At 38.7% G+C, this 19,625-nt stretch overlaps 1 protein-coding gene across 1 annotated transcript in view; it reads left to right on the forward strand.

The window, feature by feature from the left end:
• CFAP47 (cilia and flagella associated protein 47) overlaps window positions 1-19,625 on the forward strand; it is a 287,488-nt gene that overhangs the window by 45,307 nt on the left and 222,556 nt on the right. The window contains exons 23-26 of the mRNA XM_064151944.1: window positions 579-679; window positions 2,406-2,565; window positions 9,037-9,229; window positions 11,991-12,200. Of these exons, the coding sequence (XP_064008014.1) occupies window positions 579-679; window positions 2,406-2,565; window positions 9,037-9,229; window positions 11,991-12,200 (664 nt within the window). The remainder of the gene's footprint in view (window positions 1-578; window positions 680-2,405; window positions 2,566-9,036; window positions 9,230-11,990; window positions 12,201-19,625) is intronic.

Consider the following 19,625-nt stretch of genomic DNA (forward strand, 5'->3'; position numbering starts at 1 on the left):
CCTTTTTAGGAGGGAATAAAATTGATCAATATATTTCCTTACTGACTGTTAAACGAGCTTGCAGATTTTAATAGGAGGATGCTATATATTTGCTAGGGTAATTTCCAGTGTTTAATCAAGAAGTTAAATGAGGCTGTGAGAACACATAGCTTGATTTTCTAAATCCTCACTTCATTTTTTTGGTGACAGTTTCTTCATAGCAGCTGTATGAAATGAAGAGAAATTCTGGTTTTTAATAACATCTTTCTTTTCTGGTTAATACTGTTACAGATGTAAATGCATTCATCTGTGATAGGAAGACCACGTCTCTCTATAGCATTTTTGTATGAAAGAGATACTCCTTAAGTCAGAGTATATCAATTTTAAAGTGACTGAAAATTCAGAATAAGACAGGAAGTTAAATTGCAGTAATTATTTATATATATATATATATACACACACATAGCATGGCAACAACAGAAAGAAAGCAAAGTTTACCATTTCTGGCAAACGTGTAGAAACAATGATTTTGTGAAGGCTCTTTGAGGAAATATTTGTCAAAATAATGCTCTATAAATGTCTTATTTTTTTCCCAACAGTACTTAGGTCACCACTGGAGCTCTCCTCAATGGAACTCAAATTTGCACAACATTCAAGTGGAACACATTTCAGTGCTGCTGTTGAAAGTCTAAATTCCCAGGTATGTAATCACAAATGTTGTTTGCTGTAGCTTTTAATTACTAAAGAATGACTGGAGAAAGAATACACAGATTTGGAAGTCAAAAGTCAGTCATATTCCAAATGTATGGTTTAAATATTTGATTTTTCCCCATTGTCAGTTTGTTCAGTTTTTGGTTTTAGATTATGTCTTTTAATCATTATAAAGTTTTTTAGAGCTCAAAACCCGACTTATCCTGATTTTGGCATATGAGAAAGTGCACCATGAGAGGCTGGCTATGAATTGTATGAGAAATAGCTTGCTTTGTGCTTCTGCCTATGCTAGTTAGCTAGGCAGACAGTGCAGGAATGCAGTTGAACTGCTGTGATGGTTCACAGCTCTTCCAAGGAAGTTCACAGAATCACAGAACCTTGGAGGTTGGAAGGGAGCTCGAGAGATCATCAAATCCACCCCCCCTGCCAAGGCAGGCTCACCTAGGGTAGCTCACACAGGCAGCTGTATGGTATTGATCTGTTCCAACTGCACTACCTCAGAAAATTCCTGGTCATCATGGTTTAAATGTAGTCATGAAACACAGCCATTCTCTTTTGGAGCATAATTCACCTGTATGCATGAAAAACATACCATAACACAATTTATTGTTTCTAATTCTTAAAGGCTGTGTTTCAATAGTAAGAAAAATTATTTTTGGCAATGATGTAAACACTTGGAGCTCTTTTTCAAGTATTTTCAGAACATAATGGTAATACAAAATCAAAGCCTTTTCCTAGCTATAGATGCTATATGTCATACATATAGATGCTATATATCATACATCACATCTCTACCATATATATCCACCCAGGGAGGTGGTAGAGTCACCAGCCCTGGAGGTGTTGAAGAAAAGCCTGGATGAGGCATTTAGTGCCATGATCTAGATGACTGGATCGGACTGGGTGATAGGTTGGACTGGATGATCTTGGAGGTCTCTTCCAATCTGGTTGATTCTATGATTCTAAGATGATTCTATTTTATATATATGTATATAAAGTGTAACTCTGAGATAAAGGAATGGAAAATGTGTGTTGTTGTTTCTGCTGTCATCTTACAGAATTGAAAGAATGGCATTTGAAAATCTATTCTGAACCTCTTGCTTCTTTAACATATCCACCTGTAAATCTGTGTGTGATGAGCCATGAGTTTAGTGCTTGCTGTGCTTCACCTGTGTCAGGAAAAAAATCCCCATTTCTCTTTGGCTAAATACTCCCATCATGATACTTTCAGCTATTCACCTCACATAAATGAGGTTTTTCCATTCAGAAAAAGAAAGCATCACTCATTGTGGATGTGGTCAGCGAGCAGATAGCATCTAGTCTGTGCTGATAGCCATACTCGTCCTAGAATCATAGAATCAACCAGGTTGGAAGAGACCTCCAAGATCATCCAGTCCAACCTAGCACCCAGCCCTATCCAATCAACTAGACCATGGCACTAAGTGCCTCATCCAGGCTTTTCTTGAACACCTCCAGGGACGGTGCCTCCACCACCTCCCTGGGCAGCCCATTCCAATGGCAAATCACTCTGTGAAGAAATTCCTCTCACATTATAGTTAAAATACACTGGCTTCATCATTTCTTTCTAGTTCTTTCTTGCTTTCCCTCTGATCTGACTGCAAAAAGAAAGCTTAGGATGAGCAAAATGTAAAATATCACGGTGTTTGTGCTTTCCCTCTTTCATCATGTCTTCTCTTCTCTGCAAATATCTACAGAAGCTTGATCTGAAGAATATCTCAAGGCAGCAATTGACATGGAAATTGAATTATGATGATGCAGGTGAAAATGCAGAAGAAGGTGTTTTTAAATTTAGTCAGCAGACTGGATTTCTTGATCCAGAAGAAAAAATCAGTATTGCTGTATTCTTCTGCCCTCGTAAGTAACAACCTAAATTATTCTTCAGACTATTTGGTCAATATGCCATTTTCATAGATTTGTTTAAATGACTTTTTATAATGAATCATAACTAGCACTTGGTTTTGATTAACTTGCACTTGATTTGGTTAATATGACTAAGCAACGAACTGAAGAGCCAAAAGAAAAGTTTGTTGTGCTTCTGAGAAAACAAGACAGCTGCAGGCCTAACACAAAGCATGGAATCACTTGATAGCATAATTTAAAAATCTAGTTTGCACATAAAAAGCATCAAGTTTTACACATAGAAAGCATCAAAGGCTGGGATAGCTGAATAATTTTCAGCATTGCTCTTTCATGTGCATTTAGGTTGACTGACATAGATATTAAAGCTTTCCAAGAGTACTTGGAATATGTGTGAACCTTTTTTCTACATAACCATAATACTTTTTTTCTACATAACTCTCCTCAGTGAGATACAGAATAGGATTTTCTGAATAGTCTGCTCAGGCAACCAGACCCTAAGTGAAAAAAATGTAAAATAGATTTCTAACAACACTTAGGAGTGTGTAGGAAGATATTAATCAACCACACACACAAGAGGAGGAATGGCAGAACATTATTAGTATTAGGATTCTGTGTGGTCTTCAGTCCTGTGTTGCATGTAGAAAGTGATGTGATGCTGTGTTTGAGTTGATAATGCACACCAGCATAAGCTGCTGAAGGCCGCAGAAATCAGGTTGTTTGGATAGTTTTTAATGGCTGTCTTTTGGGGGCACATCATTCTCAAATGGAAGAAAAGCATGGGGGTTTCAGTTGAATCTGACCATGAATCAGCAAGTGAGCAGCATCTCTGTCTTAAAGGTGTTACTACTGTTATTTATGATAGGTTGGAAATCTGTAGCTTCAGTTAAGCACTAGGTTGTACTGTGTCCAGTTCCAGGACCGTCAATTCAAGAAAGATGTTGAAGTGCTTGAATGTGCCCAGAGAAGGGCAACAAGGCTGGTGAGGGGCTGGAGCACAGCCCTACAAGGAGAGGCTGAGGGAGCTGGGGTTGTTCAGCCTGGAGAAGAGAAGGCTCTGGGGAGAGTTCTACAACCCGCTACAACTCCAGAGCTTTACAGCTCTCTACAACTACCTGAGAGGAGGTTGTAGCCAGGTGGGGATTGATCTCTTCTCCCAGGCACCCAGTGACAGAACAAGAGGACACAGCCTCAAGCTGTGCCAGGCCAGGTTTAGGCTGGATGTTAGGAAGTTCTTCACGGAAGAGTGATTTGCATTGGAATGGGCTGCTCAGGGAGGTGGTGGAATCACTGTCCCTGGAGGTGTTTAAAGGCAGACTGGATGTGGCACTTGGCACTTGTGCCATGGTTTAGTTAACTAAGAGGTATTGGTTGATAGTTTAGTTTCAATGATCTTGAAGGTCTTTTCCAATCTGGTTGATTCTGTGAATTTAATGTAATTAAAAATACATAAATAGAAATAGTTGTAAGAGTCTCATTGTGATGGTGTATGATAAATAGAGAAGACTGTATTAAAAGTTGCTTTGCAAATATGAATAAACAAGAGTAGTATTTAATTGCATGTGTTGCTTGAAGCTGCTTACTGTATTCCAAAACATGTTTCCATTATACTTTATGTTTTGTTGGTAGCTTTTACTTGTTTTGAACTTATGGTTGAAGAAAACTCACATTGACTTGGAGTTTTTGCTTCATGAAGTAGAAAAGTAATTAATATATAATTTCTGTAGAGTTATTTAGAAGGCTGTGGGTTTTAAATTCTCTACACTTTTGTTTTAAGTATCAAATACTGGCTTTTCTGGAACTGTCTTTCTTTGTACAAGTGATGTCTAGATCTTTTCTGATCCAGGCAATGTCTACAGTTGTAAACATGGTATCCTTTTAGGAATATGAGTTTGAATTATTTTGGTAAATTATATATTATTACAAATTAAACTGCATGAAGGAAGTTAAATGGAAGGATGATCAAAAATATTTAGAGCATATTTCTGGCTTTGATGCATTGCTTCATGTCCTTTGTCTTTACTTTCCTCTAAAGTAAATTGCAAACCCCCTCTTAGAATCATAGAATCATAGAATCAACCAGGTTGGAAGAGACCTCCAAGATCATCCAGTCCAACCTATCACCCAGCCCTAACCAATCAACTAGACCATGGCACTAAGTGCCTCATCCAGTCTTTTCTTGAAGACCTCCAGGGACGGTGACTCCACCACCTCCCTGGACAGCCCATTCCAATGGCAAATCAGTCTCTGTGAGGAACTTCCTCCTAACATCCAGCCTATACCTACCCTGGCACAACTTGAGACTGTGTCCCCTTGTTCTATTGCTGGTTGCTGGGGAGAAAAGGCCAACCCCCACCTGAAGCAGCATGACGCAGAGATTGAACAAAACAAGGATTGATATTATAGGGAAAAAATATAGAAGCTTTCTGTTTTCTGTTTTAGAAAAGGGATTTTGAATCTCTCATATGAAAGATGTGGGGATCTGCTCAAAGCACATCGGGAAAGCATGTCTAGGCAGGAGAGAGGATTTGGGTAAATATCTGTTGAGATGCAACTCAGGAAAAATAGATTAAAGAAGTCAAGGAACAGAAACATGACACCAGGTCTTTGGAGTAAGAGTGTAGCAAAATGAGGAATGGAAATATGGAAGGTTGGAAGGTGTTAAAACAAGCAGGTTTAGTTGCATCTGAATGAATAACCATCTGATATTCCTTGAGATGTAACTTAAAAATACACAGTTAGTTTACTGTAACTCTCTATTTCTTTTACGTTTCCCCCCCCTGCTTTTGTAAATTTCTGCTTTGCTTTCAACAGAGGATAATAATTTGGTTTCTTCTGCAGTGTGCCAGATAATAAACCCTACAAAATAGGTGTTGTAACTTTGAGAAGTCATTCTAATGTGATATTTTTGCAGAGGGTGCCTATGGTTAGAATAATTGTGGATCATATTAAAATAATCACTTGTGAGGAACACATATAAACATTTTTGTCTGCATTTGAATGTGAGAAACATTCTTCTAATAGCAGACATAATAGGTGCATTTTGCATTCATTAAGCTAATGCATATAGCTTGGAAAATAAAATTGCTCAGGGCAAAATTAGACTTGGTAGATAAAAATAATAAATCTATATTTCCAGATATCTTGTGATTTTAGGGCCCAGTTGAGCACAGTGTCTCATTTTCTCCTCCTTCTAAGTACCTCTCTAGTGTTTAAAACAGAGGAAATAAAAAATTAAATGCTAATACTCTTTTGTGCAGCAGCTTGAGAGGGATCATGAGATAATGAATAAATGAAATGATACCCAAATGATGGTTGTTCTGTTGAGATCTTTGTCACAAGAATTGCTTCCATGTTGAAAAGACTGTGAGGCAGAGAACAGCACATAAATAAGAGCCAGTATTTTGAATTACTAAGTAAATTACTGAAAGCAGCCCTGTGGAGAAGGAGCTGGGAGTCCTGGTGGACAAGAAGCTATGCATAGGACAGCAATGTGCCCTTGTGGCCAAGAAAGAGAGGGGGTTCTCCTCCCCCTCTGCTCTGCCTTGCTGAGACCTCACCTGGAATATTGCATTCAGTTCTGGGCTGCCCAGTTCAGGAGGGACAGGAATCTACTCGAAAGAGTCCAACAGAGGGCTACAGAGATGATTAAGGATCTGGAGCACTGCCCTAAGAAGAGAGGCTGAGGGACCTGGGGCTTTTTGGTCAGGTGAAGAGAAGAGGTAGATGGGATCTAATCAATATTTTATAAATATCTGAGGGCTTAGTTATCAAGAGGGAGAGGAGAAACCCTTCTCAGTTGTGCCTTGTGATAGGACAAGTTCCACCTCAACATGAAGAGAAACTTCTTTGCTGCAAGGGTCACAGAGCACTGGAACAGACTCCCCAGAGAGGTTGTGCAGTCTCCTTCTGTGGAGACTTTCAAGACCTGTCTGGATGCATTCCTGTGTGACCTGCACTAGATTACAGTCCTGCTCTGGCAGGGGTTTGGATGATGATCTCCAGAGGTCCCTTCCAACCCCTAACATCCTGTGAACCTGTGAAATTGTATGTGTAATTGTACACATGTTTATAAATATTTGTCATCTGAAGTTGTTTGTATTTTTTGCTGTGTTCCAATATCTTTTATTTACAGAAAATCATAAATAACTGTAAAAATCAGTTGCCTTTAATTCCATCTTCTAAGCATTTCCCCATGATTTATAGCCTTCTTGTGCCCTACCTTCACTGAATATAATTACTCTTTCTTATAAAGGAACATTAGATACACAAAAACCCACACAGGAGACTTAGTTAATGAATTGGTGTGTTAGTTGCCTTCATAGTTTTGTACTTTAAAGTACAACGTGGGAGTGAGCAAGCCTTAAATGAACTTTGAGTATCCATTAATTTGTTTAAGTACAGCACAATATTTGAAATAATGAGAGTGCAAGATGCTATACAAAGCTAGTGTCACATTAAATGCAAGAGTTTATTTGATTAATGGTAATATGATGCTACCTGTGAAAAAATTCACAGGGATTCTCAAGAACTGAAGGTGTTTTAATGTGATTCTCCTCTGTACTGTGCTATAATGCATTAACAAGGGAGAAAAAAGTTGACTATATCTTATTGTGATATGGAAAAAACTTATCTGCAGCGCTAATAGTTATAAGAAATCTGTGCTCTGGCATTCTGCATGGAAAACACAGAAGCACAGAATGGTAGGGGTTGGAATGGACCTCTGGGGACATCTGGTCCAACTCTTTGCTACAGTAGCCTAACCTAGATCAGATTGCATGGGCATGCACCTAGGCAGATTTTGAAGGTCTCCACAGAAGGAGACTCCACAGCCTCTCTGGGCAGACCACTCCAGTGCTTTGTCACCCTCTGCTTTGTCACCTCCACAAATGTACACTTGAGTTGCCATGAGGTCAGTGCCCCCTGGGAAACATGATGATTATGTCATGGACACTAATGACCATCAAGATCCCCCATCTTCTAACATTACTTTCCTGCAATACTATTAAATAGCTACAACCTCTAACAGTTTATGTGGATACAATATTAGTTTAATTTTAAGTGCTTACCTGGCCTCTTTCACAGGTAATTACTAATAGAACAAAAGGGAATGGCCTCAAGCTGCAACTATTAGGTTTAGACTGAATATTGGGGAAAAAAAAACTTTTCCCAGCAGGAATGGTCAGGCATTGGAATGGGCTGCCCAGGGAGGAGGTTGACTAACCAATCCTGGATGTGTTTAAAAGTCGTTTGCATGTGGTGTGTGGGGATAAGGTTTAGGGTGAACCTTGTAAAGTAGGGATATTGGTTGGACTTGGTGATCCTGAGGGTCTTTTCCAACCTGAATATTTCTGTGATTCTTTGAGATTTAACTACCTGTGACTTTACTACTTGGAAGTTTGCATGTAGGTTTTGCTGGCATGCATTTGTGCTGAAGGGGTGTGTGTGTGTATGTATGTATGTGTGTATGTATATGTATATATATCATAGAATCATAGAATCATAGAATCAAACAGGTTGGAAGAGACCCCTAAGATCATCCAGTCCAACCTATCCCCCAGCCCTAGACAATCAACTAGACCATGGCACCAAGTGCCTCATCCAGTCTTTTCTTGAACACCTCCAGGGACGGTGCCTCCACCACCTCCCTGTGCAGCCCATTCCAATGCCAATCACTCTCTCTGTGAAGAACTTCCTCCTAACATTCAGCCTAGACCTCCCCTGGCACAACTTGAGACTGTGTCCCCTTGTTCTGTTGCTGGTTGCCTGGGAGAAGAGACCAACCCCACCTGGCTACAACCTCCCTTCAGGTAGTTGTAGACAGCAATGAGGTCTGCCCTGAGCCTCCTCTTCTCCAGGCTAAACAACCCCAGCTCCCTCAGCCTCTCCTCATAGGGTTTATGTTCCAGGCCTCTCACCAGCTTCATTGCCCTTCTCTGGACACCTTCCATATGCAATATGGAATGACATTTCAGAAAACCCAAGGCAATTAAAATAAAAATGCTTATTTGGGACAGAGGTGTAGGAACTTAACAATAAGCTAATACAAACTTAAAAGGATGAGAAAAGCAGATGGTGATTTAACTTGCTTTGCACACACTGTCCAAAGATCAAACCTCATGCAATTATACAGTTAAGATTTCTGGGTGGAGGGGACACACAAATAGACACACACACCTCACACCCCTTACGACACCCCCCCATAGCCAATAAACAAATGCCAGTGAAAAATTAGATTTGTACTGCTAGAGAGAAGCAAGGAATGTGGCCATCCTTAAAGAAGTGGCTGTTTGAACCAACTTTTAATGCAAGTTTAAATTGCAGCTGAGGCAGGAGAGTGGAAGGGTGGGAAATTGAAATAGTTCTCCTCCACAAGTGTCAGAACAGTACTGGAGAACTTGCTTTAAGTGTATAACTGACTTTCAGCAGAAATAGAATCTCTTTTTACTATTGATTCCTTTCTAACAGCTCGTCCTGGGACATATACATCTGAAATATCACTGTGTCTAAAGGATAAGCTACCACATTACAAAATAAGATTGTCTGGCACTGTGAAGTCACCAAAAATAAATTTTGATCCCCCGTTTGTAGTGCTGATGCCAGTTCCTCTGGATGTGAAAACCGAAACAGTCGTCAGTATTACTCCACAAGATTATTTAAGGTAAAATCCTCAAAATATGTTTTTTCTTTTCCTAAAAAGTGAGTTGTTATTTTTTTGGTTTGAAGGTTGGTATTAATTTTACGCTCACCTGTGCTAGTTTGAAGCTAGTTAGAATGTTTTAGTGAGAAGGATTAGATCACAGGCTGTGAAAGACAAACAAATGGTGGTGTCTACTTCACTCATAGGCTTGCTGAGAAGTATAAGAACAAGAGTATAAACATAGATAAGGTATTCACACTTGGGGCACTGCCTGAGCTCTGAGCATTTTTCTCTCTAACCTCAGCTGCCGTCTCTCTGATTAATCCATTTGCTTCCTAGCCCCCCTGGCTGACCCTCCATTCTTCCTTGGGGCACAAGGCAATGTTTGGAGTAAGGTAGAGGGGTGGGAGAAGGTGAAGGGGTGACTGGGAGCCCCTCCTGGGGACTCAGGTTTTTGGGAGGGCTGTTGTGTTTCTCTATTAGCTTTTACCTTGTCTATTTCTGTATGTAACTGTATCTACTGTAAATATCTGCTTGTATAATTGTGCTAAGCTGTAAATAGAAGCTTCATTCAAATTTCCAGAGCTGGCTGAGACTAGGCTGGGTGATTTCCAAAGTGTGTGGGGGAGCAGGTAACACCCAAACCACCACGTCACCAGAGGAAAGAATCTATGTACATTTTATGGGCTGGAGTGGATCTCACCCCCAATAACTTAATGCAAATCTGCCTCAGAGAAAGAAAAATCTACAACTCAGTATGCAGAAAGTAAAAAAATGAAATAGTATTTTTTTTACAGTTAAACTAAATATAACAGTATAGACAAAATAAACTACTACGGGATATAGCAACCTTAGAGGAGGTGAGGATGGAGTGAAGTGAAGCAGCAAAGCAGCAGTCTAAACAGCGGTGGGGGGAAGATAGCAGCGAGTGCATCAAAAGCAGCAAGGAGCAGATAGAAGCTGTGCTTCCAGATACAAAGTTTTCAATGCTCCAGTGAAATTACATTAACTTGTCCATTGTTGCCATTTTATGGCTTATCCTTGCCATGTTCACCCCTTCACTCAGAGACTCCAGCACTTTTCCACTTTGCAATCAATGTCTAAGTTTCTCTGTTCCTAATTCTTTTATGTCTGAGCTAGAAATCCACCTCAAGCAGCCACAGAGAAAATTCATATAATGAATATTGCTGTACACTTAATCAGCCTATGTTCTGTCCTCAAAACATTCCTGCTTCATGCAGTGACCATATTTAGGTATATTCAATGTTTTTTGGTTAACTTTAGGCCGATGCTCAGATAATATTGCATCTTATTTATTTATTTTTTTCACTATAATCAGATAAAATATTTCTGTTTTCTTTCTCTGCTCCACAGACTAGAAAGCGCTGCTTGGAAATTCATCTGCTTGAACAACTGATGGGGATTGTAGTTTTTCATGGTGTGGGGCTTTTGTTGTTGTTGGTTTGCTTTTTTAATCCTTAATGTATTAAACAGTCCATATATTTTTAGTCTTTTTATAGATCACCCACCTTATCCTGTTATTTGAATTTATAAGAGGGCCTTTTTCAAATCTCCATGTTATATAGAATGGTAGTGATTAAAAGGGACCTCCGGAGATCATCAAGCATAGCTCAGCTCAGCACCACACCTGTTCCAATTTTATAGACATCTGAATATATTGATATTTCCAATTACTCTGGTGTACCTGTGTGTCCAAATATGCTTTTTTTCCCCCCTGGTCTCTTAAGATACAATTTTTCTGTACATAATTAGTGAAGTGCAGTGATTAGTTTGTTATGCTTCTGTAGATATCATTTCAATATCAGAACTGCAGCAAAAGCTGTCATAAATTAGCAGAATTAACTTTACTTACAAATTGCTGTCTTATTTGAGTTGTATCACAGTATCACAGTATCATCAGGGTTGGAAGAGACCTCACAGATCATCAAGTCCAACCCTTTACCACAGAGCTCAAGGCTAGACCATGGCACCAAGTGCCACGTCCAACCTTGCCTTGAACAGCTCCAGGGACAGCGACTCCACCACCTCCCCGGGCAGCCCATTCCAGTGTCCAATGACTCTCTCAGTGAAGAACTTTCTCCTCACCTCAAGCCTAAGTTTCCCCTGGCGCAGCCTGAGGCTGTGTCCTCTTGTTCTGGTGCTGGCCACCTGAGAGAAGAGAGCAACCTCCTCCTGGCCATAACCACCCCTCAGGTAGTTGTAGACAGCAATGAGGTCACCCCTGAGCCTCCTCTTCTCCAGGCTAACCAATCCCAGTTTATCATGGGATTTGTCAGTAATGCAGGGGTTGGAACTGAAAGGATTCCATATGGGCCTGCTCTGCCTGCTATTCTTATTTCACAACTGGAACCTGAAATTACATATCTGAGGAAAGCTTCCCAAGTAGCTTACTGAATTTCCCCCCTATTATTTCTACTTTAGAACTTGCTATAACCTGTTTTGCAATAGCTCAGTTCAATCACTATTAATGAAAGCTTTAAGTTTAGGAAACCTAAAGTGTGAAAGTAATATTTAGGGCTTTTGCAGCACAGTTAGTAAAAATTGCACTTGACTGGGGTGCTGCACTACTGTGGGTCAGGAGGAACATTCAGGCACACGTGTAGAAAACATACCAGCATCTAAATGCTGAAGGAATTTTAACCCTTTAGTTGGTGTCACTGGATTTTTACTTCAAAATGGAAGTGATTCCTCTGTATTTAACTGTGAAAAGCAGGTTTATAAATGTGTGAATCTGATGTCCTGCTGTTTATTTTTAACACAGGCAATCACGACTTCAGGTTACGCTTCCGGAGCTTGAACTTGAAGATGGTGACAGGATTTGTCCTTTAACTGTACAGTTCACAGAAGGTCAAGATATTGTTTGTTCATCAGATGGCACAAATAAGGAACTAATTTGTCACATCAGCTTCAGATCATCTAAGCCATTGTCATTTTTAAGAAATATATTCTTCATTGATGAAGAACAAAACAGGTTATGTGTGCAATTCATTATAATGAATTATTAATATTATTAATTATTACTTTGTCATTATTTTATTTACATAATTTATGATCTCATTTCTCTCATTAAAATATTCCAATTAGCCTCAAACCAGCACATGTGAACTATTAAGTGGTTAGTATATTAATGCTTCTGTCCTATTTATTTATTTACAAGGGGCAGAACAGTGTCCTTGAGCAACTTCTTAGGGGAAGAGTGGTTCAGGAATTAAAAGGAAGCCAATTCCTGGTCTCAGTGAAAGCATTCTTTGGGTCATAAGTTAAAAAGGAGTAATTTTAACAGCTGGGTGGTACAAGACTATGTGGATGAATGGTGCTCATCTGTATCAGTGCAATTTATTGTCTACAGATTGTAAACCGTACATGAATGCACACACATAGGTGTCATCTTGGGTGGGTTTTTTTCCTCTGTGTGATGCTAGGAATTCATAAATGTACTATGGATGTGCTCCAACACCAGACCATACTTCCTGTATGAAAAATATACAGGATGCTGTTTTATATAATTCTGAGACAGAGAATATAATACATGAGACACATATATGTTACCTGAGACACATATATCATGTATATCTGTGTCTCATCTGATGTATGAACACAGAATTGGATAGCAAAGCATGAAAAACTGTTGGTGTCTTCTTGCTGCCTCTGTGCTGTGTTCTTTGTTTTCTGCGCTGTCTCAATGGAACTTTCTGCACAGCAAGATCAACAAAAGCAGGCACTGACATAGAGAAGAGATCAGAGCCAGATGTTCTTTACATTATTATTTAGTTATTCCTCAAGTGCTGTCCTGTTCACTATGTCAAAAAACATTTGAAGATATCAAAGTATTGAAATCATTTGGGAATATGAGCATCTGAAAAAATACTTAGGAGTTTATGTGGTCTAATTCTTGTTAGACTGAAATTCCTTTAGGACAGAACATACTAAAGTTTGACAGCAATTTATATGCAATGTTCATATTAATCTCTTTAAAACACTGTTTAGTTATAAAGACATAAACAATCACACATTTTATTTTGACTTTCAAGTTCTTTAATGGTGAAAAGCAATGCAGAAGGTTTCCCCTGCCTCTAGTAAAATGAGATCAAAACTGTTATGAAGTCTTCTGTGAAAAGTTAAACATTTTCAGCACTTGTCTCTTCTGTTCATGTCTCTCCTTGGTAAGAGGGTTGAGTGTATGCATGAGGAGGAAAGTTAGATACATCCGTGATTAGAATTCATTCCACAGTTACTATATTTGCAGTAAAGCAAATATTTTGAGGATTAAATATCTCTGCCTTACAGCTTAGACTGTTTTTTTTTTTCCTTAAGCATAAAACTAAATTTAATATTATTTTGATGCAAGGATTATGGACCTTTCAATTATTGCTGCACTTGTTGAATTAGTACTTTATATTTCTCTGTCAGGTTGTCAGGCAGGCATCTACTTCTTATTCATTCGATTTAATTCCAGGAGTTAATCATTGTGTGGGATGTGATTCATAAATGTGTGCTAACGCTTGAAGTAATTGTGAGGGAAGTGTAATTTAAGCTTATGATGAAGTCTGAAATATAGCTGCTGAGCAGGCACAATATTGAGTTTTAATAACTGTTTTTATATGAGAGACTAACAACTTCTCAAACCTTGTTATAGAGAAATAATCCTTTCTGCTGGCTGTTTAACTTTTTTTTCTGTATTACTCTGCTCTTGTGAGACCTCACCTGGAGTACTGTGTACAGTTCTGGAACCCACAATACAATAAGGACATGGAGGTGTTTGAGTGAGTCGAGAGGAGGGCCACAAAGATGATCAGAGGGATGGAGAACCTCTGCTATGAGGACAGGCTGCGAGAGCTGGGGCTTTTCAGCTTGGAGAAGAGAAGGCTTTGAGGAGACCTTGTAGTAGTCTTACAGTATCTGAAGGGGGCCTACAGGAGGGCTGGACTATTTACAAGGCCTTGTAAGGACAGGATGAGGAGTAATGGGTTTAAACTAGATATTAGAAGAAGTTTTTTACAATGAGGGTGGTGAGACACTGGATGATCTTTGAGGTCCCTTCCAACCTAAACCATTCTATGATTCTACAATGCCATGATTTGCCATTAAAAATGAAACAAGAGATACTGTCCTTGATTTAAAGACAAACTCAATGTCTTTTTTTAGAAAAACAAAACCAAATCAAACCAAATTTCATCAAACTAACCTCAAATGCATCCCTGCTCGTGAAGGTGAAAAAAAAGTCATATTCAGGAATGTCAAATATTCTTAAAATTGATTCTTTATTTTAAGACACAGTCGATAGTTCTGTCCTTTAACAAATACCTAATAACATTGTTTTCACAGAATCACAGAATGTCAGGAGGTGGAAAGGACCTGTAGAGATCATCAAGTGCAACCCCTCTGCCAGAGCAGGATCACCAGGGGAGGCTGCACAGGAATGCATCTAGGCAGGTTTTGAAAGCCTCTAGGGAAGGAGACTCCACAACCTCTCTGGACAGCCTGTGCTAGTGCTCCATCACCTTCACAGTGAAAAAGTTTTTCCTTATGGTTAGGGAGAACATCCTATGCTCCAGCTAGCACCTGTTGTCCCTTGTCCTATGTCACTGATTTAGTGATTGGACATCACTGTCATCTTTCTTCCTAGGAGAGATATTCACAGAATCACAGAAACATCCAGGTTGGAAACGACCTTCAGCATCACCAAGTAGACAATTTGTTAATTCAAATTCCACAGTCATCCTTGTAGGTCTCTGTTGGCCTCTCTCCAGAAGATTCCCGTTTCTCTTGGATGGGGGAACTCCAAATTTGACACAGTATTCTAGGTGTGGTCTCACCAGGGCAGAGTAAAACAGGAGGAGAACTTCCCTAGAGCTGCTGGACATACAGTCAGGCAGTTGCACCAGTGCATGGTTTGTAGGAGATGATATAAAACCTGAACACAGCTGGATTAAATAGTACCCTAGCCAAAATGAAGGGACTCTGTGTGTGCTATTAGTCAGTACAGTAATAATTTTCATGTTGGCTTTTGGAAGAAATTATTTTTATCATAAATAGAAATGTTTTTTTCTTTCAATTTGCCTGAGTCTCTAATCCTGAGCATATAGTTATTAGTCTAATGAAGTCTATAATAATTTATTCAGACTGAGGTTTTGTTACTACTGTTAATATTAGCATGTGCTTTATGTGTAATAATCTGTAGCTGCAATTCCTTGCTCTTTGCATATCTGCCCCTATTTCCTGCCTTTCCCTCATCCCCATTATCAGTAGATCTATGGAATGCTTTTGAACTTAAAGCCTGATTCAATGAATTATCTAAGCACTTGTGCAGTTTGTCTTGGAAAGTGTAACTAATGAAATTAAAATGTTTTGTTAATTTGAGTCTTTTAGGAAGATAAGATTTTGAGGTCTTCTAGAACATAAAACCAATGAAATCTATAACCTTTAATAAGATCTATAAAAGCTAACTGGTCCTGAATAGGTTCCTGATTTGTTTAATAGGCTGTGAAATCTCACAGTACTGGTTACTGGAGATGTATTAATTTGTCACACATTGTCTCTCTTTATTTCCATTTTCAAAGTAATAATATGCATTTTTAATTTGTTTGAACTAAATTTTGAATTTCAACTTGCATTCTGTCTTCTGGGATGGAGAATTATTTTCAGATGTTGATAAAATACCACATCTTGTATTTTAGCTGCTTTTAAGAGGAGCCTTCTAAGCAGAACTTATTACAGGCATATCTCAAGGCCTGAATCTTGACCCTGTTTTGGTCCTTTTTTTTAAACTTAGGTTTTACATTGTTTTGCTTTTCTAAACTCTGATCTAAAATTTCAGTAGGATTGATTTGCATTGCCCATATTAAGTCTATCTAGATTGTGATGGTTTGGGAATTACCCACCCCCCACTCCTATGAAATCACCCAGACTAGACTCAGCTGAGCTGGAAGTTAAGGAATGAAGCTATATTTGCAGTTTAGCACAATATACAAGCAGATGTATTTACAATACATCACAAATATATACAGCTCTATACAGAAATATACAAGTTAAAAATAATACAGAAACACAACAGCCCTCCCAGAATTCAGAGTCCTGAGGAGGGGCTTCCAACCACCCCCTCCACCTTCTTTCCACCCTTCTACCATATACCAGCGTTTGCCTTATGTGCAAAGTGAGTTTGGAGGATCAGCAAGGTGGTTTAGAAAGCAGAAAGATTAGTTACACAGAAGCAGCCTAGGGAGAAAGCACAGACTCTGACAGAGACCCACACACAGTCTTATCTGTGTTTTCTCTTCTTGTTTTTATACATCTCAGCAAGCCTATGAGTGAAGTAGATATTACCATTGTTTTCTTCTCACAGCCTATAATCTAATTTTTCTCACTAAAATATTCCAGTTTGCCTCAAGCTAACACATAGATAATAATAGGGGTTTGTTTTTTTTTAAAACCAGGAAGAAAACACAGAAAACATTTGAAAGACAACAGGCAGGCATACTTTATAGCAAACCCATGTCATGTAGCTGTAAAAGAAACTGAAGAGATGTGTGGTTGTCATTTATGCAAGGAATTGACTGCATGCACAGATCCTATTAAATGTGCATTAATATTTATCTAATGACTGCCTTAAATGAGAATTTGCAGTTAATTTCTATTGTTATTTTTAATCTCTGTTCTTCCTTTTTTGCTCCTTTGACTTCAGAGCAGAATAAATGAAACTTCCCTGCATAGGGCTGATAGGAATACAGAATTTAAAGATAATGTAAAATCCAACAATCTCTTGAGCAAGTATTTAAGAAATGGGAAGAGATACATAGCTATGACATTTCTTTCCTTCAGTTTGAAAAGCTAAACTAAAAAAAGCCTCTGTGAGCATGGCATGCTTATATATTCTCTAATTATTATTATATGTTTTAATTTGCTGATTAGATAAATAATTTAGCAGGAAATAAAGTTTTCTACCATCTTGATTGAAGTGACATTTAGCTTATTCTTTCTAAAAGAACCTAGTAAACAACAGGTACATGTCACACAATCAAAGGAAATGGTGCTCTGGGCAGTAAAATTGCCCAAACCCCCAACGTGTGGTGGGTAGATAAATGCTGTTATCAGTGATGACACAAATGTGCACAGGTTCTTGCCTCTCACATGCTACAGTTCTCCATCTTCTTTCCTTCTCCCACTAGGAAGCTGAGAAAACTCATTCTATTTCTGATGTTATTCACATTGCTTATGGCTGAAACTTCCGGAAGAAAGGATATTTGGGATCTTAGCCTCTAACAACAACATGGTGCAACTGAGACATCATCACTAAAAGTTGCCTAGTTACAATCATTTCCAGTTATTTTGGTAGTCCACGAGATCTCAGTGTCTCATGGAAGGAAATAGTATGTTCTCTTTTGCTGTTGAGAAATGTACCTAACCCATGCAGCTCTTTAATAGGCACTGCTGGTAAATGTTAAGAGCATGTATTCTACTAGCATGCCTTAGAGAATAGCAGATGTCAATTTATTTGATTATCATCTAAATTCAGAGCAAGGGGCTAGAAAGCACTGGAGTTCCTGATATTTGCAAGCTTCTTTTCTTCATTCATCTGGTGTAATAATATATCAGCATTTTACTTGGGAAACTTGAGAGTGCTTTTGAAAGCCAGGATGGACTAAGTCCATTAGTCACTCTTATTCTCTTCTGTGCTTGTGACTTTCTGCATTTTGATTGTTTCTGCCTGTTGAAGTGTCTGTTATTAAGGAATTAAGGACTGACATTGCTGCTGCTGCTGCTACTAAAAACGTGGTACTTTGCCATCTCTAGGTCTGGCATATTGTGTGAAATCAAGTGTCTGTGGCTGTTCATTGTTGCATTATTTTAATTGCTGTAGAAGCTCAAGCTCCTGATGCAAGGGTTAGGGGCTCCTGAGCATTGAGGAACTGCCCATTTGTGGAGTGAAATGGCAGAGCTTGCATGCATTATCTTTTCTGCTCCCTTCAGTTCTGTCATCTCTAGATCTGTTAAGGATTTTTTGGGGAAAAGGGAGGAAGGTAGTTCTGTATTTTTAGACTGCAACTTCTTGTTCCCTAGATGTAGGTTATTCCTCCTTCTGAAAGATCTGTAAAATGCCTCACTTATTGTCAAGGTTCCTTTTGGCATTGTTCTGCAAGTAGTTTGTTTTGCTTCTGCAACTATCAGTGTGAGCTTCCCTTGTTCTTTTTCCTTCTAATTTACCCAAGCACCATTGCTACAGAAATTTGCAGATCATAATGGCTTTGGGTTCTATCTCTTTAGAAATTGTTAGTGATACTCTACATCTGTTAATGAGCACTGTTGAAGAAGGATTATTTAACTGAGCCTGTATTTCTAAAGCATTTAGGGTATGCTGCTAGAAAACAAATTATTTCTTTCTGCTTAGAAAATGTCTGAAATGCTATAGAGCAAATTAAAAAGGATAAATATGTTTTGATTCGGGTTCTTTGGTCTTTCCACAAGCATTGCAAGAAACAAACAAATCAGAGTTAATTTAAGAGATGTGAGCAAACTGCTTTTATATAGAGTGTTGGATGGTATTTTTTCATCATCACAGTTGGAGCTTTAGTTTTTGGTGATCAGCAGGTTTCAAATGTTGGCAAACACAGTATATTTAATGGCCATTCTCCTGTTGTGTGTTCTGTGGAAATATGCATTAGAGAATAAACACTGAAATAGCAGTGGCAATGATGGTTCATGTAGCTAACAAATTTTTTGCTTGCTTTATTAAGCATTAAAAAACTCAATACATTGAATAATTTAACACATTTAGTAATTCCACATTTGCTAGCAGTACAGATATCTTTCGTGCTAATATAATAAGGCAGAATTTTATCTACTTTAGTGAAGCTCTGCTGCAAACACATTGTACGAGACTTCTGGCCTTGCAGTGTCACTTTATGAATGGTGTTATAAATAAAGTGGTACAAGGTAATTTTAAGCACATGCAGAATGCACAGGTCTTTGTAATCTATTAGCCATAATTGTGTGGAAGTATGCCTGCTTCTCTGTCTGATGCCCTCTATTTAAGTGCCTGAAATGTGTATGATAAAGCTGTAGAATTAACTGTTGACTATGACTTGCAGAAACCATCCACTCTTTTCTTTCACCAGCGTGATTGAAAAGAAAACCATCTGTGCCTTATTTCCTTGATCATGTCCCCAAAGCCATGTAATCATGCCTGTTAAGTTCCATGTCTCTCCATCAACTTCACCCGTGCCCATGTGCAACAGTAGCAGGGCCAAGAATCAAATAAGCCACATCTATCTCTCAACAGCAAATCTCCTTAGATGAAGAGTCAGGCTGGCAAATGAGCTTCTCTGTTCCCTGTAATAAGGATTTACCCATCACTGTCACTTGCAATTTCCTGGTGTGAAACTGATGCTCAGCCAGCATA

The sequence above is a fragment of the Pogoniulus pusillus genome, chromosome 12 (genome assembly GCF_015220805.1).
Source record: "Pogoniulus pusillus isolate bPogPus1 chromosome 12, bPogPus1.pri, whole genome shotgun sequence".
Classification (NCBI taxonomy): domain Eukaryota; kingdom Metazoa; phylum Chordata; class Aves; order Piciformes; family Lybiidae; genus Pogoniulus; species Pogoniulus pusillus.